Genomic DNA, 22,208 nt, shown 5'->3' with positions numbered 1-22,208 from the left:
TTTCTTTGGACTCCCATTCCTTCTGTTGGGTTCCATTCAGCATTCCCTTTGTGGTCTCCCTGACTTCCTTCAGCTCTTTGTTAATGGATTCCATGAATGCCTTTAGTGATCTTTGTGTATTCTCTACCTGGTCTCTTAATTCGTGAATTACTCTTTGATTAGTTTCCTCCCTTCTGTGGGATTCCTGCAGTTCTCTTTGAGTGTTCTCTGCCTGCTCATGCCATTCCTCCCTTTCTGTTTGAGTATTCTCAAGTTGTTCACCCAAATCCTGTATCAGATTTGAGAAGCTTCCTCACGCTTATGATATTCCTGTATAAACTTCTGGGATGCCTCCTCTCTCTCCCTATCACGCTCATACAGAGTCCTTTGTACATTGTCAAACTTCTCATTTATCATGTTTGCTATTAGTGTTTGTAGAGCTATTTGGGAACTCTCCTCTGGATTATTCTTTATCTGTTCTAATCCCTGTTTATCAAGGTTGGGAAGTGAGATACCCGAATTTGCCATTTTTCTTGTGTTTTTCTGGCTTACTCGGCCCATTTGAGATAAAGATTGCACCAGTTTTGTGCTAGAACACTATCTTAAGGCAACCATCAACCAAAGTTTGCATTTGTACAGTCAATAGTCTACAGATACAATCTAGTTCAACAGATACATCTATTCAATATCAAACGACTATATGTTAAAGGACTTCGAACCCCAGAAAAGAATTTGGAAAACCAGAAATTATTAGGATTGGGGAGAGATGTGGGTGAAAAATAGGAATAGATTGGTGTGGGGAAGCACAGGGAGAGTTAACTATGTCCTAATCACAGTGCAGGAAATGGGTTGGGTAGGATGCAAGTAGAGAGAGAGAGAAAAAGAAGAGACGGAAAGGGGAATAAAGAGAGACCAGAAAAAGAATAGAAACGTAAAAATTAATGTTATTATAGAGGTTAAAAGACCGTCTATTTAGAGAGGAATGTGAATATGTTCAGAGAAGGGGAGGGACATAGAGGAGATGTGAAAAGCTTTAAGGATGGGAAAGGGAGAAGAAAAGATCAGAAGTTCAGTAGAGCTAGATAAAAAACAAAAAGATAATTAAGAAAGAAAGAAAAAGAGAAAGAAGACAAGAAAAGAAGGGAAAACTCTCATTCACGTATTCCTAAAATAAAAATTATAAGATTAGAAAAAAAAAGTTACTGGAAAACAATTATTTTTTCAGAAGAGGCAAAAATTAAAGATTAATAAAAGTTTTAGGAGGGAAAAAAATTTATATATATATATATGTATATATATATATATATATATATATATAAGGTAACAAAAAACAAAAAACAAGCAAAAAAAAGAAAAAAAGAAGAAGAAGAAGAAAAAAAGAAAAAAAGTCTTTTGATTTTTTTTTGGGGGGGGGAGGAGTGGGAAGAATCCTGTATCTCCCTTTTGTCTGCAACCAGTCTCTTGTTGGAGTCTCTGGTCAGCTTGTGGTCCTGTGGCTTGATTGGTTTCTTAAGTCGGTTGGTTGGAAGAGGCAGAAAAATGCTCTGCTTTACCCAAGATTTTGAGATCCCCCTCCCAGGTTAGTTTTCTGCTTTGAGAGTCACAAAAGAGGGGGATGTGGTGATGAGGCTAGGTTCTGGGTAGAGTTGAGGCCTTTCAACAAACAGTAGCTTTTCCCTGGGGCTATTTTGTGATAAAGCTCACAGTGCCCAGCCTGGAGCCATTCTCAGGGTTTCTGTTTTTCAATTGATTGTTGTGGCTGCTAGAGGGAGGGGCAGCCTCTGGCTCTGGTTACCCAGTGAGGCAAGCCACTCCGATGGCTGGCGCCTGAGCTGGGTGACTTTTCCCTGGATGGAGCTGAGTCTGGCAGGTCACTTCGCCGTTAAGTTCTTGTGACCTGCTAAATGACTCATTTTATTCCAAGGCCTGAGCTGGAGCTAGCAGCTCCTCCGAGCTTTGTCGGTATCCAAGATGGAGATCACCGGTGCGGGGGGGGGGGGGGGGGGGGGAGGGGTGGCCTTCCCTCCTCTGCTCCCTGAGGAGTGAGGACATCGGGCTTGTACTCACGCCGAGTCTTGGATCCTGGGTCGTCTCTGGTCTGCAAACAGCAGGATGAAGATGTTCGCTCCTTGTCGGTTCTTGTTGGTGTTGAGTAGAATCCGCTCGTCCGCTGCGTCTGGCTCCTTCGTCCCCGACTCTCTGTGTCTCAGGTATGACTCTGCGGCGGTGGTCGCCGCCGTGACCCCGCCGCCGGAGCGGCAGCTGATGCGTTTCCTTGGCTTCCCCTCTCTTGTCTAACTCTCTGTCCTGTGATGGCACACTTGGTGTGATTCTCTGGCTTAGGACTGTTCACTGGAACTCTAAACCTACTTTCTATGCGAGAGCTTGTTCAGATTCCAGCTTCTCCTCCGCCATCTTCCCGGAACTCCCTCCGTGAAACTCTTATCTCCAATAAACCATCAGAAAACTGGAAGTGGTGCTCTAGCTAAAGTGGTGGAGCACTAACCTTGATCTGAAGAGCTGAAAGAAAGGGCTTAGGCCCAGAGTTCAAGTGCCACGACTGACCTAAATAAATAAATCAATAAATCAATAAAGCATAGACTATATTGAAGTGTGCATATGATAATTTCTAACTATAATACTCTCATGAAATTGGGTTTTACAGAAACATCTTGATTGCTTTGCCAAAGGAAAGGATAAATGATTTAAATAAGCTACCTAACATCTCAGAAGGAAAATGTTACTGGGTTTAGATCAACTTCATATACCCAGTACTGAGGAAATAAGTTTCAGAAATGGCAGAGGCAAAGTATTATAAAAATCACTTTATCATGAGGTACAACCAGGCTGCCTAGATCAACCTTGCAGGAAAAAAGGGATGAATGAAAAGCAACTAAGGCTTCTAAAATGAGCCAGTTGGTGGTGCTTTATGCTTGTAATCCTCAGAAGCCTGAAAGCAGAGGGTTTGGATTCAAAGCCTTTCCAGGAAGAAAACCTTTTTCTCTGCAACCAGCAGATAGAAAACATCAGCTCTTTGCCCACAGCCCAGCTGGATGCCTTCTTCCCACAGAGCTCCAGACAACCAAGACCCCTCATCTGAAATATTGTCAAATATATTAAAATATTATCTCCTGTTTGGGAGATAATATTTGAAAGATATATCAAAAACATTTCACTGACTTCTAAAGAAAGAATGAAAGAGGAAATATGTGCTCACTAAAGGGTAAGTTACCTACCAAAATGATATTAATATGGCTAGATGCCCATTTGGAAACTTATCCACTCAGCCATCTTTCCTCACATCTTGTCAGTTAGCCTGAACTGTCAGATTTTTGGATGCAAGGGATGTGTATGAGTATGTAGGTTGTAAAAGTAATAATGAAAAGCTAAACACTGGAGGCTCAAGCCTGTAATCCTAGCTACTCAGAAGGCTGAGATCTTAGGATCCCAGTTCAAAGCCAACCCATGCAAAAAGACCCTTACCTCCAATTAACCAGCAAAAGACAGAAAGCTGAGCTGTGGTTCAAAAGGCAGACTACCAGCCTTGCAACAACAACAAAAGTTAAGGGACACCATCCAGGCCCTGAATCCAAGCCTCAGTAGTGGCTCTCACACACAAAAAATAACCATGATACCACCACAGGATGTGCATATCTTAGGTAAGGATGCAGATGGATGGGATGATGACTGTATTGTAGCCCAGTCTGTGAAAAAACCTAGGTGAAATCTTTCCTCAATACATCTTCATTTCCCTCTACACATTTAAAATCACACACACACACACACACACACACACACACACACACACACTTACATGGTTACATTTGTCTATATAATTATGTAAAATACATATCATACACACTTGCTTCTGAATTTTGTCCATCTTTTGGTTTTATAGGTAGTACAATATATCCAGGGTTTGGCTCATACTTGTAATTTCAGCTGCTCATGAAGGTGGGATCTGAAGATCACAGTTTGATGCCAACCCAAGGAAACAAATCCTCAAGATTCTTATTTCAATTAAGTAGCAAAAACCAGAAGTGGAAATCTGACTTAAATGACACAGTGATTGCATTGAACAAAATAATCTAAGCAAGATACCAGACCTCCATTCAAGCCTACGTACTGGCCCACTAGCACTCCAAAAGCCAAAATCCCCAAAAGACCAAACCAAAAATATGTCAAAATATTTTATAATTTTTGAAGCAAAATCCAATGAGGCAACGTAGTTTGTTGAAGATTTGGTGGTAAAATGTTGAAAAACCCCAAATTCCACATGTGTTTAAATGATTCAACAGACAAGCAACCAAGTAAAAATTTCCCAATAATGTTCCTTAGTATCCACTGGGACCCTTGACAAAGATTTTTTTCTATGCTTTTCAAAAAATCAGTTATTTTTCAGTAGTATAAATATTATAAGTTATAGAAGTTTTTTAAAGTTCCAAAGTGAATTGAATGTAAAACAAAAAGCACTTAATATTACCAGTTTCTATGACTCTGGTAGAAAACCTGTAATACTGTGGCCTTTATGAAGGAGGAGAGGGAAGACTGGTCATGAAATGTTGGGAAGAAGAGTTTCCAATTGACTGTTTGAAACCCAATCTTCTGCCCCCCACCCCAACAGGCAGAGGCTTGAACTCAGGGATTAGGTGCTGTCTTGAGCTTCTTCTGCTCAAAGCTAGCATTCTACCACCTGAGTCATGGCACCACTTCTAGCCTTTTCTGAGAAGTTTGTTAGAGTTGAGAGACTTATGAACTTTTATGTTTGGGATTGACTTCACATCTCAGTCTCCTGAGTAGCTAGGATTATAGTTGTTAGCTTCCCATGCCTGGCTTACATTCCACACTATTGAACACATAAAATTCAATTAGGAGGCTAAGATCTGGAGAATGGTGATTCAAAGCCAGGCCAGGCAGAAAAGTCTGCAACTCCATCTTCAACAAGCAAAGAGCTGGACTTGAGCAGTGGTTCAAGTAAGGTGAGTATGAGACCCTGATTTCAAATACCATTATGGGCAAAAACATAACAAAATAAAGCAATGCCCCAAATTAAAATAATAAAATTGCTCAATACCAAAATAATGGTCATTAAATAATGGTTTGAAAAGTAGAAAACAAATACACCCCTCCATAAATCCACATATAAAAATCTTCCAGCCAGATACCGGTGGCTCAAGCCTGCAATCCTAGCTACTCAAGAGGTTGAGATCTGAGGATCATGGTTCAAAGCCAGCCCAGGCAGGAAAGTCCCTGAGACTCTTATCTCAATAAACTACTCAGAAAACCAGAAGTGGCACTGTGGCTCAAGTAGTAGAGTGCTAGCCTTGAGCTGAAGAATGAGGGACGGTGCTTAGGCCCAGAATTAAAGTTCCATGACTGACAAAACAAAAAACAAAATCCAAAAAACAAAAAACAATAAACAAAAAAGAAACTTCCACAAAATATTTGAAATGGGTGAATTTTCAATAAGGAAACAACATTTTTCTTTCTGTTTTTTTCTTGCAACAGCAAAAGAGATGGTTTATTGTACATGTGTCACACTTGGCCACAACTATGAACAGAACTAGTCCAGAATGTCACAGGTCTGGGGCACAGGATCATCAGGGGATGCTTGGTTATGAGCAAGGTGTGTCTTTCAGAGATGATCTTGGCAATGAAAGTTCTGGATCCACTGGGAAATCACAGCGGCATGCAGTCCAACATCTCAGCGTCCCAGCCTATGGCATTCCTTATTCCTCCTGCTCCTCTGGCCTTGATGGGTGCACAAACTGGTTTACTTAGACCTCTGCCTCATCTTTCTTCTTTTGCCCTTCAGCCTGCGCATTCGCTTCCTCTACTTGGCTCTCATGGTGCTGTTTTTTCTAGGAAGATGGTGCTAAGGCAAAGAGCAGGAAACAACATTTTTCTACCTAAAGATGTCTGTGGGGTTAACAGTGGAAGAAATAGATTTATTACCAGATATTTAGACCAACATGCCAATTCTGACATATCTATGATGATAGAGACTAGCTTTAGAATGATAAAAATAAACCAAAGGACTACATCCCAAAGTACTGGACAAGGCTAACAAAGCAGAGTAGGGCATCAGGGTATAGGGTAAGAGCTATGTAGAAAAACTAGTTGTTCCTACAATGAAAAGTATTACCAGGCCTAGCAATTCAAGTTCGCCATACCAAGTAGATTTTGAAAAATAGTCTGTTACTTATTATATTAAAGAAAAATTTAAACTTGTAGGCTCTTCAACTTTATATCAAACAACCTAAACTTTGCTCAGGGGACATGGTACTTAATATTTGGATCATCAAGTGCCAATTCCAAATTTAATTATACAAATAATAACTCTACTAATAGAGAATGTTAATGGTTTCTTACAGATGGAGCTGAAGGTAAAACTGCTAAGACTTTTCCCACGTAAGAGACTATTCTTATTACACCTCTTCCCATGGTCTTCCAACTGCCTCAGTTCATTCATTTTTTTTTTAACCAAACTCGAATATTTCCACTTTATTCACCCAGATGTCCTTTTAACACTTCAAAGGCTGTTTTTGAGAAATAATAAAATTTTCAAAAGCACAAAAAATGCCACCCAAGTTAAGAAGTTTTGAGATCAAGCAGATGAAAGGGAAAATTTGAGTAAGGAGCGAGTTTAGTGTCCTAGCCATGACAAAATCCTAAGAGTTAGTGAGTGAACACATGACTCTGCACATATCCACAGAGTTGAGGTCACATGATGATTCTGGCTCCTGGTCCTCCTCTTTGCTTTCCTGGTCTGACACACCATTCTCTGGGATGCTGAGCTCTTCTTTAGGCTTTCTTCATTCCCCTCCAGTAACTCCTGCTTTATAGGCTTGCACAAGATAGACTTTTTCTTCATTTTGATATTTGGTTTAGGTTGAGAAAGCTATTTTTTCTCCAATTCAATGCTGTTTGCCTATAAAAATCACAATAAGAAAAACCCAACTAAGACAAGCATCCTTGGTTAAAGGCATTCTAGGTTGTAATCTCTGAACTTTTAGGGCCTACTTTACTCTTGGCTTTGACTGTCTTTTGTCTTCCTTCTCAATCAAACTCTCCCCATCCCCACTGCTAGGACTTGAACTCAGGGCTTAGAATCTGTTCTTGTTTGCTTTTTTTCCCCCTCAAGGTTAGTGATTTTCCACTTGAGCTGCAGTTCCACTTCCATCTTTTTGGTGATTAATTGGAGATAACTAAACCATGATGCTCAGATCTCAGCCTTCTGAGTAGCTAGGATTACTCAATGAATTTTCAGGAAGAGGCATCATGATGTTATGGGATTTCATGAAGTCATAAATATGATGATACCCAAAACCTTGAACAAGGACATTCTCAACTTCACCCCAGCATAACCATTGAAGTGAGGGATTTTAAACACTTATACATTAGTACTGCTCATACTCCCCTCAGACTTCAGGATCACACATCACTTTTGACTATCAAGCCTCACTGGTTACCTGGAACTCCCAACAACAGTTTCTGCTTTCCTTTTACTTGGAGACCTGAAACTTGAAGATTAGGATTTACTTTGTTCAATTTTGAGTCTCCTCGGTATTTTTCTTCAATTTTTGTTAATCAGTTTTAACTTGAAGTGATACTCTGCTAAGATCAAGGCAACCTAAGACATAGCATATCATTTTTAATTGTCTCTTTGCTTAGTTTACTTTAATCAAAGGATTAAGAAATCTATTATAAGGTTTTTGGTGGGGGTAGCATTGTGAAGGGAAGGGCAAATGGACAAATGTGGTGGAAGTACTTTATGTGCTCCTACAAAAGTAAACAATGAAGGTGGGGGAAAGTGGCTCACAACTTTAATCCTATCTATTCAGAAGGTTGTAAGCAGGAAAAATCAGTGAGTCTTATCTCCAAAAAACTACCAAAAGGCCGGGCGCTGGTGGCTCACGCCTGTAATCCTAGCTACTCAGGAGGCTGAGATCTGAGGATCGCGGTTCAAAGCCAGCCCGGGCAGGAGAGACCGTGAGACTCCTATCTCCAATAAAAACCACCAGAAAACCGGAAGTGGCGCTGTAGCTCAAGTGGTAGAGCGCTCGCCTTGAGCTGAAGAGCTGAGGGACAGCGCCCAGGCCCAGAGTTCAAGCCCCACGACAGACAAAAAAAAAAAAAAAAAAAAAAAAAAAACTACCAAAAGAAAGGAAATGGGTTGTAGCTCATGTGGTAGCATGCTAAGATTAAGCAAAAGGAGCATAGATATGGTACTCAAGCCCCGAGTTCAAGACCTAGAATAAGCACAAAACAAACTAACAAAACCTGCTGAAATTGCTTTAAGAAGGGTCTATGAGAGAAAAATGGTTAGGGTAGATTTGATTTGGGAACATTTGGTATCTGTCACAGTATATGCGAATAGATCCACTATAGGTTGCTCTGGAAATATTATTCCTTGTTCCATTATGAGCTATTTGGATTCACTATTTCAGTGTGAAGTGATATTTCTTGAGAGAAAATTGTCAGTTTGGAGCCCAGCACTGCTGGATCATGCCTATAGCCTTAGCTGCTCAGGAGGTGGAGATCTGAAGACCAATGTTTGAAGCCAGCCCATGAAAGAAAGTCCATGAGACTCATCTCCAAAAAACTACTAAAACACTCCTGGAAGTGGTGCTGTGACTCAAGTGGCACAGCACTAGTCTTGAGCAAAATTAGCTCAAAGACAGCACCCAAGCCCTCAGTTCTAACCCCAGGATCAGCATATACACAGAAAAATTTTAGTATGACTTCTGAACGAGGTTTTGTACCATTTTTCCATGAGTTCATTTTCAGACAGCACTATGTCCTGTGGGAGGCTTCTGTGTTCTGGCTTACATGGCATTTCTATTAGATGATATGTAATAGGCATCTACACAAAATTCCCTCACTCAAATTATATTCTTCAGTTAACAATCTATTATGGGAAAGAATTGAATTTCCCCATTTGTTTAAGTACTCAATGAATTTAACAGTATAAATTTGTAGATTGCTATTTAAGTTATATTCCATTTCTATTAGTTTACGCTCTTAAAGTTCTTATTCTTAGTTTATGTAAGTATGTATGTATGTATGTATTTTGTTGGCCATGGGGTCTGAACAAAGGGCCTGGGAGCTGTCCCTCAGCTTTTCAGCTCAAGGCTAGTGCTCTACCACTTGAGCCACAGTACCACTTTCTGCTTTTCTGCTTATGTGGTTCTGAGGAATTGAACCCAGGGCCTCATGCATGTGAGGCAAGCACTCTACCATTCAGACACCTTCCCAGCCCCTCTTTGTTTAGTTTTAAAGTGCCTTTAATGACCTTTCTTAATATAAGATGATATAATTCTATAACTATATCTAGTTTTTTTAATAGGTTGATGATTTCCCATAGATTCACCACCATCAAAAGATACAAAGTATTTCCTTCACCCTTAAAAGAACAGCCAACTTCTGTTTCCTCAGAAGTTGCACAGAGGTTCTTCCTGCAGAGTATCTCATACTTATATCTAACACCATGTGACAGAACAGACAATAACAATGTCTTGTTATTCTGTTATCCTCAGAAAATAAAATGCTATTCAAAAAGACTTTGGACCTTTGTTTCCTCATGTTATTTATAATTTAAGGGAGCTCAATGCCAGACATTACTATTTTCTGTAGTTGTATGTTACAAGATCTACATTCATTCCCATGGAATATTTTATTTTTGTTGGGTGTGGTGGTCCTTGTACTAGGGCTTCAACTCAGGACCTGGTAATGTCACTTCAGATTTTTGCTCAAGGCTGGGACTCTTCCACTTGAGCTACCTCACTGCTTCTGGCTTTTTAGTGTTAACTGGAAATAAGACTGGGTAGGTGATGGAGTGGGTATGACTGTGATACATTGTATCCATGTATGGGAACGTCACAACCTCCTTCTTGTACAACCAATACTTGCTAATAAAAAGAAAGATAATTAGAGGTCTAATTGTTCACAGTAAGTTTCTTGTAATTTCCCTTCTTATGTCTTTCTCATTTTTTTCATGCTAGCATGTGTTCAGTGCTGACCCTTAGCTCTTTTTCTTATGGCTAGTACTTCAGCCACAGCTCTAGTTCATTTTTGCTAGTTAATTGGAAGAAAGAAACTATCTGATATTTGTGCCTAGGTTGTCTCTGAACCTCAGTACTCAGATCACAGCATCCTGAGTAGCTAGGATTACAGGTGAGAGCTACTCAGATCCTTGTTGTCTCCTAAATTATCCCATGTCCATTTCACAATGGCAGTCCATTTCCATGCTTCCCAGCTTTGCAGAAATAGCTTAATTATAATCCAACACCAAGTCTAACCTCACCACAGATGCTATTTTTTGTGTCATACTCTGACTATAGACACCCTTCTCCTGGCTGATGCATTGCAACAACCTAGATGGCTCTCATACTATGCCACAAGGATAGGAAGCCAGGAAACACTAGCTTAGAAGCTGTAAAATCAGAGGAGCAAAAAGATATCGTAGTGCATTCTGCTGTGATCTTATTCTGATTTAAACAGCCTTGTCATCTATTACCAGGAGTAGCTTTGACATCACATTCTGAGTAGTGACTGGGTGTAAGCTGGTGTGTCCGAGCTGACTATAGTATTGTCCTGAGCCTGTGCAGACTGAAGAGACAAGCCAGTGCCAGTAGCACACACATTGGAATAACAAAGCAACCTATAGTTAGGCATTGCCACTCTTTGTTATAGAGTAATGAATGAATGACTCTCTAATTTCTTGACAAGAAATTCCTGCAGACCCATATGCAGCTGCCTCATCAGAGCAAGTAAAGAGCATGGTGCTGCCTGGAGGAAACACTGTGAGAAGCTGCCAGAAAGCATCTGTTTACTGGACTCATGGGGCTCCTCTGTCCTCTAGAATTAATGACAAATGAGGAGCAAACACCTCCCCCTCTAGGCAGACATACACAGGAAGAGCATTGCCACAGCACAACAGGGGACTCCCAAGACATACACTTGATCTGTGCTGTCAGAACTGAGAGTTTTATTTTTTGGGGGGAGGGTCCGGTTGTGGGGCCTGAACTCTGGGCCTGTGCCCTGTCCCTCAGCTCTTCAGCTCAAGGATAGTGCTCTACCACTTGAGCCAAAGCGCCACTTCCGGCTTTCCATTTTGCTTATATGGTGCTGAAGAATCGAACCCCCGGGACTCAGGCATGCAAGGCAAGAGCTCTACCACTGAGCCAACTTCCCAGCCCCAGAGCTGAGTTTTTAATGACACTTCATCCCACAGTGCTCCCTAAACCTTCAACCCAACCCTGCTCCTTTCATGTCCCTGACAATGTTTAGAGGCATCCAACATCCAGACTGAAGATGTTCCTTCATGTTTGGAGTAAGTCTGATCAGACTTTATATGGATCCACTGCTCAGTCAGGACTCTCGATCCCTCCCATCCCCATTTTGATAATGTGTGTCTCTTGACCTATTCCTGTCTTCTCTTTTCAAGATTCAGTCAGGGCCGGGTACAGGTGGCTCACACCTGTAATCCTAGCTACTTAGAAGTCTGAGATCTGAGGATCGTGGTTCAAAGCCAGCCCAGGGAGGAAAGTCCGTGAGACTCCTATCTCCAATAAACCACCAGAAAACCAGAAGTGGCTCTGTGGCTCAAGTCGTAGAGTGCTAGCCTTGAGTTGAAAAGCTCAGGGACATCACCCAAGCCAAGCCCAGAGATCAAGGCCTATGACTCAAAAATAAATAAATAAATAAATAAAAGAAAGCAAAAACATACAAAGCTCAGAATGGCAAGCAGCTGAAAACAGGATGGAATAAACCAACATTATCTATGACAGTTTTCAGATTATGCAGAGAAATGCCTGCATTGTTGAAGCCCAAGCCCATCTGATAGCTGAGTTTTAGCTGGCTGGCATGCCCATGATGCCAGGTAATGGTATTCACCAATTTTGTGATATTATTGGATGAGACCAATAGGCTTCAAGTTGGGAAGCTGAAAATTTTCTATTGATCTAGAAGGAGAAATATATCAAGACAAGAAATGGGATTAACACAATGCCAAAAGCAAAAGGCCATCCAATCCAAGGAAGACAGAATAACTCTGTCTCTGAAAAGATGATTCTCTCAAAGGAATCCTGAGCTGAGTATGGTGATCTATGTTTGCAATCTCTGAATTTAGGAGGCTGAGTCAGAAGTTAGGTTGAGACTAGCCTAAGTTCCATGCCAAGAGAAGAACACAAAACCAAAGCTCATCTTACAAAATAAAAGAAGGACTGGGAATGTGGCTTAGTAATAGAGTGCTGGCCTAGCACATACATGAAGTCCTGGGTTTGGTTCCTCAGTACCACATAAAGAGAAAGGCTGGAAGTGGTACTGAGGCTTGAGTGGCAGAGTGCTAGTCTTGAGCAAAAGAAACTCAAAATGAATGGTGTTAGGAAAAATGTAAAATTAATGAAATAACATCTCTCTCCCTCCCCTATATCCCTTCCTGCTTTCCTCCCTCCCTCCTTTTCTCAGTACTAGGGTTTATACAAAGGATTTCATGCTTAGGCAGGTGTTTAACTCTTAATCCACACTACGGCCTTTTTGTACTTTAGTTTTTAAGTTAGGGCATCCTGTTTTCTTCCCATCCCAGGACCAGCCTCCCATCTAGCTGAGATTATTGGAATCAGCCCAGCTTGATGATTGTGATCAGATCTCACTTTTTGCCTGGGTTGATCTTGGATTGCAATCCTCTCAATCTATGCCTCCCAAGTAGATGGTACTACAGGAGTGATCTATTATGCTTAGCCTTTAAAATGATCACTTAGAGCTGGGCACAAGTGGCTCCTGCCTGTAATCCTAGCCACTCAGGAAGCTGAGATCTGAGGATCGAGATTCAAATCCAACCAGTGCAGGAAAGACCATGAGACTCTTATCTCCAATAAACCACCAGAAAACCTAAGTGGTCCTGTGGCTCAAGTGGTAGAGTGCTAGCCTTTAGCTGAAGAGCTAAGGGACAGCAGTACCCCGGCCAAGAGTTCAAGTCCCAAGACAGACAAAAAAAATCACTTAGGAAGATAAAAGAAAAACTCCTGAATTCTCACATTTATTTAAATAGCGGCTGCCAGTCATATTTCATAAAGCACTTATGGGGCCCATGAAGTCTTTTATTTTTAAAATACAATAAAATAGTACTAGAGCAGTTGGGATATTGTTCTGCCAGTAACACAACTGTAAGAGCCTCGGAGGGAGCAAGCAAGCCGGCTACAGGCCAGCTCCACCGCCGCTTCTTCTGAGCAGCAAGCAGCCATGACTGGGGCACAGGCTCCTCAGGCCAGACCCTGCAGGCAGGGCAGCCCCTCCAAATCCCTCCAGTGGCTGACCTCAGGCCTCAAAGGCTCCAGCGCCGAGCTTCCTGGGCTCATCCCTAGGCTGGAGGTGCAGTGTGAAACAGCAAAGGAGCCAGCGAGACTCCTCCAGTGTCAGGGCAACCAGGCAGGAGTGGAGCCAAATGGCCAAACTTGCAGCAGCGACTGCAGCAGTTGTTGCTGCCTCGTGCAGCATGGGCCAGGGCTCCTGCAGCTGCTCAGGCACAGCCAGAGGTGGAGAAAAACTCCAGGACTGACACAGCCCCCTTCCACCCAATCTGCCTAAGATCTGGGAGCTGGAGTGGGAGCAGAAGGAGAGGGGTTCATATGGGTGTTGGAGGCATAGGCCTGCAAAACCCCATTTGAGCACCTGTGTGCCCTGAGGGTGCATACAGACATGCATCCCTTCCTTCCAATTTATTTATTTTTGTTGGTTGTGGGGCTTGAACTCTGGGCCTGGACGCTGTCCCTCAGCTCTTCAGCTGAAAGCAAGTGCCCTACCACCTGAGCCACAGGACCACTACCAATTCTTCTCGGGGAGGAAGGGACACCCTTTCCTCCATGCTGGGCAAAGGTTCTGCCCCGGTGCAAGACTCAGGTAATGGTTTGCTCAAAGTACCATTCGTGCTTCATCTACTTAACCACGTAGAACAATGCCTGGAGACCCACCCCCCCATGTGTAAATCACCTGTGCTTTACCTACTTTTACAACCTTGTTTAGTGGAACTGCTCCACATTTGTTGACAAGGATTAGCTTTTTCTGTTTAAACTCTCATTGTCTGTGCTCCCATAAAACTGTTTAACTCTCTGCCCCTGACTGAAGATTTACTTCTCCTGCTTGTGTGCTGTATATAAGCATGTGATGTTCCAATAAATTTTGTCTATACCCACATGGTGTAGTCCCTTCTTGCCTATACCACACATCGTGTTCCCAGATCCCGTTGTGGAAACAGCAACAGATGGGGTTATGCCGGTTGATGCCTCTGACATCTCCCCCCTTTTTTGTTTTTTAAGTACAACCGTAAGCAAGAGATCCTTTGCAGAAGGGATTTGCAGAAACTATTTTGGAATGTAGACAGCAATATCTTGACAAGACATAATGCAATCAATCCTGTAGAAACACTATGGGTAAAACTGTGCCACCAGGTTCGAGGGTCCAATTGGTTTAGCACAGATGCAATTCCCTCAGCCAGACCTTCATATCCCACCCCAGGGAGTTGTGCCAAGAAAGTCTCAATGACTTCCTGCTGTAACTAGTGGATGTCCCAAGTCAAATTTCCTTGCAAGACTGGCAGGTGGTAGTGAAGTCCCTGCCAAGTAATGTTAGAAGTGTTGAATCAAGTAGGAGTGATGCACAGTTTATTGAGCTCTAATCACACTTGAAGGTTAGCTGTTTCTGCAGATCAATTATCTGGTCTCCCATCCACTGCACCGTGTGTTGCAGGGTGTTCAGACGGGAATCAATGTCCTGTTTAATATTGTGCTGATGAGTCCATAGCTGGTGACAGTCCAGCCACTTCTCTACAAAGTCCTTGGTTTGGATGGAGGAATGCAGGGCCACTCCGGCAGTCGCAGCAGTCATGGTGATAGCAGTCATTTCAAGGATCACAGCTACACTCAGACCCAGGAATCTCCTAGTTCTCTTCAGCAGTTGCTGGAAGACTCCTGTCAACAAACCAACAGTGGGGCTCTCCTGCCAAGGTCGGGTGAGGTTAACAGGCACCCAGACCCCTAAGCGAGATCTTAATATCAGGAGAGACTGAGAAGGCATATTAAAAGAAATAGTATGATTTAAGCATGTAAAGAGTCCAGGCTGCGTGGGTTCTCATTGATTGACACTGTCCCTGTGGGCTAGGACATAGGAAAGTTTAATACAACCCTGTACAGTAAAAGAATGGTTCCTGTAAAATGTATAATTTGCCTCATGGGCCCTAGTAAAGTGACCAATCCAATTCTGAGTTGTATAAAATTGGGTGGCAAGTTTTATAAATGCCACTGCTCAGGCCCTAAGTGTCCCCTGAAGTTTATATGTGGCCTACGAGGCACAAGGCCTCCATCATGTCAGGTGAGCAAGCCAATGGGTTCTACATGATTTATAACTCCATTGTATAGACGTCACCATCAGAAGAATTATTAGTATACCAATCACCAACATGCTTTTCAGAATAATTGGCAATGAAACATCCATGAGGACCTCAATCTATAAATGAGATGTTATCATTATGCTGTATAATCTTTCCTCTAGGGTTTTGACACTGAGACCACTGAATAGAAACATAAACAAAATTCAATAATTAATGTCCTGGCATACTAGGTTAGGTGGTCGCCCAGTCTTATTTGTATAAGAATGATCCTTACCAATAAAATTTAAGGAAATTGTGCTGAATAGCCCCATATGATTGTTGATTTTATCATCAGGCAAGATGTATGCCCATACCTGTCTTCTGGTTGGTAAGCAAGGTGATGTCCCTAAACACAGTGGTAAAGACTCAAATCCTAAGGAAATAATATAAGGTATGCCTTCCTCACCTGGATGAGTAGGGTCTGCATGATCCCATGGTGGAGGAAAATACATGCTGTCATTTGTATACGCCACCGGACCTTGGTCTAGCTAATCCACTAATTTTAACAATGGTCGGTGAGTGACATAGGCCCAATATGCATGTTCACTACTCACTGCAGAAGTATTCACAAGCAGTGCAATCATGGCCAAAACAGATATTCAGGTATTCTAGGGGTTTTTGTACTGACCAGGGTGGCTTCGGTCTTGTGTCAACACCTTATTCTGACCCCATGTTGCTGGGGTCAAGCTGGTTTTCTTAAGATAAGGATGATGGCTTCCTCCAGACTTCAACCTTAGGTCTGCAAATCTGCGTACTAGATGTTCTTCCTCAGGGTTGTGTTGTGTTGTTTTTGCTTCTCTGGAGGTCGGATGAGTCAAAAAGGGACCCAGATGTTGCCAGTAGATCCATCTGGAATGATAGAAACGCTATTTTCACTTATGGGGCATTAGTCTTATTCTTCATTGATTAAATTTTTTAAACCATATGGGAATAGATAGTGAGGTGGTGCTAGAGGGATAAAATGCTTTTCAGCTTTAGTGAAAGGATCACTTTGAGTGAAATTTTAAAAATTTAGAGTAAATAAGGTTAAGGCAAAAGTTCCCTTGGGGATTCCCCTTTTTTGTTTTTTTAATAATTGAAGCTTAAATGTTTTATGGGTGTGTAAACAGTTGGCATTAGTCTACACAGGTTCATTAAAGAAGTTTTACCTAGGGACTAACTTTAGTAAACTCCCCTAATATTTTTCTGATTGTACACTGGCTTTTAGAATATGGTGTGGGGTAGTTTGTCAAGGTGACAACTTTTAACTAATTACATTTTATTCCAAACTAGAGTTTAGGCATAATTTTTTAACTTTTCATAACTGTATGGACCCTTTGGGGGGCGGCTATAGCAGCATAGCCTGTTTAGTACTTTGGTTTGTAAAAGATTTAAATAGTCTAGGATGTTTAAAGGTAAGCTCCATAAGAAGTTCCACTTGTAGGTGTTCAGTGGCAGTTTTGTAATTGACAAACAAGTTATAAAAGCAGACCTAACAGTTAGTGATTACAAATTGCATCAAGGCAAATAGGGTGGTTGAGTCCACACAACTGCCTGTAGACATCCTGGTATCTAGGCTGGAGATGGGGGCATTGCACCCAGCTTCAAGGCCTGGAGGTGGGACAAGTCTTACCTTGAAATCCTAGGAAAACATTACCTCCCCAAATGGGCGAAAGCATTGTTTAGCTCCTCAAATAGCCTAGGTGGGACAGGCAGGCCATCCTTTGGAATACAGATGTTTAGTGTAGCTCCTGGTGCTTAACTCTCTACTTAAGCCCTTATCTTTGAAAATTTAACATTTGGTCTAAATCCTGATATAAATGATCTTTTTAGTAATTATCAGACCACAATTTTGTTTTATTTTGGTGTTTATACCAATGTTTCTCTGCTTACCTGGGACTTATTTGTCTCAGTTAAATTTGAATTTTCTCCTTCTTTGTTCTGATTAATACCCTATCTCTTTACTTTTGATCTGGTCCTAACAATTTCATATTTTATTCTTAAACAAATTTATTTGGTTAGTGTCAGCCCAGAATTTACTGCCAATTAGGGTTTTAAGCACATACAGAGCAGTTTGGATTTAAGCTATTCCCCACAATTCACAACCTCAGCCTTTTACAGCCAACTATTACAAATGGTTGACAAGTTCTTGCCCAGTTATGCATGCTTATAAAGTAGCTTGCCATGACCTCCAGCTCTGATCAATTTTAGAAGAGCCAAACATTATTGCCAAAGTCCCAGGAGTGCCTCTTTCTATGTTAGGGTAAACGCAACCTTGACATTTCCCTTGGTCACTGGACTTGAACTTAGTGCCTGAGTGCTGTTTTTCAGCTCTCCAGTGCAAGGATTGCACTTTGCCACTTCGGACTCCAAAGCAACTCTGCCCGCTTTTTTGGCACTCTGCTGGCTAGTTAGAGATGATAATCTTTCTCTGCCTGGACTGGCTTTGAACTGCAGTTTGTAGATCGCTCACCTTTGGTCCTCAGCTCCACCCTCATCTGGGCCCCCTCCCATTTCTGGAGTTCCCTCCATACAACTGGTCTCTCCCTCTCTCCACCCAGACCCACCTGAACTCCCATCTACCTCACTTCCTTTTCTCTCAGATACTTCTGCTACCAGGATGATGATGGAGGTCATGTGCTCCCTCTTGGGGGAAATATGGCTCCTCTAATAAACCTTGTAATAATCTTTCTCCTTTGCCTGCCTGCCTCTGCATGGTCCCATAGGATGGATGTGTCTGATCCTCTTTCACTGGTGGCTCCATACTGGGATAGGTTCCCCAGTGCATTTGCTCCCCCTGCACTTCAGAAGGGAGTTCAAACAGCTGCCCTGGGACCTATTCTGAGATCCTTCACTCCAGTCACCAGAGGACCATCAAGGTAACTTTCTCCTGACTGAGTGCTCTACCAGCCCATCCAGCCCCACTAATTAATTCCCACTCCAGGGTAAGTGACAAGTTTGTCTGAGGTCAGGGTTTCTGATTCCAATATCAGTGGTAAGGCCACCTGAGCCTTTCTGGGCTAACTGAGCCCCACCCTCACCATCTGACCAAAAACTTGGCCAAGTGCTGGAATTAGCCACTAGAGGCCTACCATGGCCCAAGGACCCACCTTGGACCAACATAAGGACAGTCTCCACTGGTGGGGCCACCACCTATTTAGGAGCCAACCTGCACTGCAGAGGACACTCTACTCTAGGCACATGGCTTCAGGTCACTTACCATGGGAAGGACACTAAATTTCTTTACATTAAGGCCACCTGGCCTTGGAGGGCTGTTGAGTCCCCATCATTAAATTTGGCCCCACATTTAAAACTCCACTTCTGAGAGTGCTTGAGCAAGTAGCTCTCTCTCTCTCTCTCTCTCTCCCTCCCCTTAAACTCTGCCTCTTGCCAAAATTACCTGCTTGTAACCTCTTTCACAAGTATTTCATATGCTAAACGCTTTGGTTAAGCCCTGGAAGAATGTAACCAGTAATTGCTTGTTTCTACTCATTAGATAGAAAATGGGTGAGTTTAAGTCTAAACTCCCTGAAATAAAGGCCAACAAGTTTGGATATTACCAAAAGTGTATTAATCTTCTCTCTAGCATTGAGCAAGTGGTGGATGTGCCAAATTGGCATCTTGGTACTTCAGCTTAGTACTACCCCTTCCTCCTCCCCTGTCCTGTGGTGCCATTATGCTAGGCCAAGTGTATGTTCCTATTGCCTCCTGTTCACTAGGTTTCTTGTTGGCAAAGTTTTGTATTTTAAAATGACCACATGGTTCCATCATAATTAGAAAATTAGTTCCACTAAAATTTCAAAACTTTAAAAGTCTATTTTAAAATCTAAGCACGCTCTATAATCTGTGCACAAACATGTCTGTCTGTGTCTTATTTGACTATATGTAAGTGATTATGGTTTCAAGGTTACTCTGCCTACTAAAAATCTTTGTCAATGGAAGCTGTGAATTAATCTAAATTGCTTTAAAACTTTGTGACCTGACTAAGCCAAAGAAAAAACAGGCAGTTTTAAAAGACCTTGGAAAAGGACTTAAAAAAGACAATGTCCTTTACAAAGTAAATGAAATTGGTAACTAAGTTTGCTGTGAATTATGTCATTCCTATGTCCATTTATGCTAAGAGTTAACTATTGTTCACTGACCATGGCTAGTAAACTAAAGCTAAGGGTTTCATTCTCTGTTTTCTCCCCTGTGTGCCGATCAACTTCAATTAAGATCAAGGGACCAGAGTGACTATGCCCAGTCACAGCTGCCTAAACCAGTGGCACCAGCCTGCAAAAGCCAGTGTAAACCAGGTCTCTAACCAGTATATGTAGAAATATTGCAGGTTACCAACAGGAGGTGCAACAGTCCATACATGTTGGGAGATGCCACAGTCTCTCTCAGACTCTGGCCTTGCTTCATCTCACATGACCAAAAGCCTGTTAATTAAGGGTAAAACACAAGACACATTAGATATTTGGTTCTGTAAATGTTCATCGCCAGAAGTTAGACCATACGGGGTGTATGAGCAAAGGATAGAAATTGATTTCTATACTATTTTACAATTGGAGGTAAATTCCTAAAGGTAACAAAGACTGCAGAAAAAAAATATGGCCACTCTTTCTATTCACTGCCCACAGGACAGCCTACAGGCAAAGAATATACAGCCCAGTGTTTCAATGATGCATTTAAATGCAAATTAAAATAACTTTACAAAAAGGATTTAAAATGACATCCCCCTTGCAAAAATTTGAGAAGTTGTGGGGAGTGGCTGGCCTCCCAGACAAGTTTAAAAGATAAAATTTTCCTAAAGGTTTATTTCAAAGTAAAAAGAAATAGGATTATTCTAGTTTGCCCCTAAAATTTTTTGTAACAGTTGCCGGAAGGCCCACAGTAAAAGATAGGACAAGTTTGTCAAATGTAATTTAATAAGTAAAACCATGCTTATAAAACTACTTCCAGCCGGGCGCTGGTGGCTCACGCCTGTAATCCTAGCTACTCAGGAGGCTGAGATCTGAGGATCACGGTTCAAAGCCAGCCCGGGCAGGAAAGACCGTGAGACTCCTATCTCCAATAAACCACCAGAAAACCGGAAGTGGCTCTGTAGCTCAAGTGGTAGAGCGCTCGCCTTGAGCTGAAGAGCTGAGGGACAGCGCCCAGGCCCAGAGTTCAAGCCCCATGACCGACAAAAAAAAAAAAAAAAAAAAAAAAAAAAAAAAAAAAAAACTACTTCCAATGACCATCTTTGTTGCTTTTAATTGGAGTAAAAGTGACTGTTTGTAAAAAAAAAAAAAAAAAAAAAAAACTCATTGATCTGCAGTTTGAAGCCAGTCCAGGCACAGGCAGACTAAAGTCCCTGTGAGATTGTCATCTCTAATCTGCCAACAGAGTGCTCAAAGCTGAGTTGTTTTGGAGTTTAAAGTGGCCAAGTGCTAGTCCTGAGCTGGAGAGCTGAGGGACAGCACTCAAACCCTGAGTTCAAGTCCAGCGACTGACCAAGGAAAGTGCCAAAGATGTATTTATCCCAACATAAGAAAGGCACTCCAGGGACCCTGACAATGTTAAAACATCCAGAGGCAATTACAAACAAATGTTTGGATGACAAAAGTGGTATCAGGTCCTGAGTTACTTGAGCTTGGTCCTCCAAAAAATTGATCAAGCCAGAAGGTCATAGAAAGATAAGTTTGTAAACATGCCTATCACCCATGTTGGTCTAACTGGGCAAAACTTTCCAGAGATCTGTGATAGTGGGTAATAAAAGCTAAGATTGTAGAATGTAAATCCCAAAACCCCTGTATCTCCTCAAAGTCCTAATTGGCAGTAACTTTTGAGCTGGTTAAATTCATCTGTTGAAAAGCTTGTAGAGCTGAGATTATGTTCCTATTGAGATCTGTCTAAAGGCCTACATAGGTAGGCATTCCTCTGCCAGACAGAAAATGCTTTTATAAACCAGGGTGTTAAACAGGCTATGCTGCTGTAGCCCAAGAAAAGGCCTGTACATTTGTTATAGGTTAAATGTTGTCTATAAGCCACTTTAAGCAGGCTACCCAGAGGCAGTGGGTCATAGAGTGCCAATCAGTCTCAGGTTAAAAGCATCTACTGGGCTTTCTTTTAAAAATCTCTGACAAGTAATTGTTAGTCAATTGTGAACAAGTTATAGGTAACCTCCATTTCATTGATCTCCTTGTTGCTTTAACTGGAAATAAAAAGAGCTTTTGTAAGAAAGTTCAAAGCCATCCTGGGCACACAAAAAAAAATCCTTCTAAAACTCCATCTCCCTACTAATCAGCACAGAACCAGGACTATCCAGCCAAAGGCTGAAAGTGGCATTGTGACTCTAAGTAGTAGAGCATTAGCCTGGAACAGAAGGACTCAGGGACAGTGCCCAGGCCTTGAGTCCAAACTGTAAATGCCAACCGGGACAAGCTATCCCAGGAATGGATGTTGAGACAATGGCCAGGACAAAGTCAGTCCTGACCATGGAAAACCATGGAAAAGAGTAAGAGATGCTACCCTAAATGGAGTCACTTTATGCTTTATGCATTGTTTCTGGCAAAACTGGGGCTTCAGCTTCCACCCCCACTACAAAGGCAGAGGAGGGGTCCCGCAGAGCAGTGGGGACCTCACAGATGAAGTCCTTCAGGGGAGGGGGCCTCACAGAAGAGGCTGCAAAAAGGGGTGTACCTCACTGGGAGGCCGCAGAAGTGAGAGTGCATTGTGGGGAGGCCACAGAAGTGAGAGTGCCTTGTGGGGGAGGCCGCAAAAGAGGGGAGGGCCTCACAGGGGAGACTGCAGAGGAGGGGAAACTGCAAAGGCACAGAGGAGGAGTTTAAACTTAAAC

General features: G+C 42.1%; 1 protein-coding gene across 9 annotated transcripts in view; it reads right to left on the bottom strand.

Moving 5' to 3' along the window:
* Positions 1 to 5,455: 5,455 nt before the first annotated feature.
* LOC138808156 (endogenous retrovirus group K member 18 Env polyprotein-like) overlaps positions 5,456 to 22,208 on the bottom strand; it is a 48,290-nt gene continuing 31,537 nt past the window's right edge. For 5 of the 9 annotated variants that reach the window (XM_069994107.1, XM_069994104.1, XM_069994106.1 and 2 more), the window contains 3 exons: positions 19,722 to 19,806; positions 16,035 to 16,255; positions 12,994 to 14,948 (listed from right to left, as the gene is read on the bottom strand). In XM_069994107.1, coding sequence (XP_069850208.1) covers positions 14,653 to 14,948; positions 16,035 to 16,255; positions 19,722 to 19,789 — 585 coding nt within the window. In that variant the 5' untranslated portion in view covers positions 19,790 to 19,806 and the 3' untranslated portion in view covers positions 12,994 to 14,652. Of the gene's footprint in view, positions 6,911 to 12,993; positions 16,256 to 19,717; positions 19,807 to 22,208 lie in introns of those variants that run through there. The other 4 variants (XR_011366429.1, XR_011366428.1, XR_011366430.1 and 1 more) reach the window with 4 other exon arrangements.

The sequence above is a fragment of the Dipodomys merriami genome, unplaced genomic scaffold, assembly GCF_024711535.1.
Source record: "Dipodomys merriami isolate MVZ:Mamm:240054 unplaced genomic scaffold, mDipMer1.0.p SCAF_443, whole genome shotgun sequence".
Classification (NCBI taxonomy): domain Eukaryota; kingdom Metazoa; phylum Chordata; class Mammalia; order Rodentia; family Heteromyidae; genus Dipodomys; species Dipodomys merriami.
Note: the sequence above shows the minus strand (reverse complement) of the source record. Positions and strands in the feature narration are given on the sequence as shown.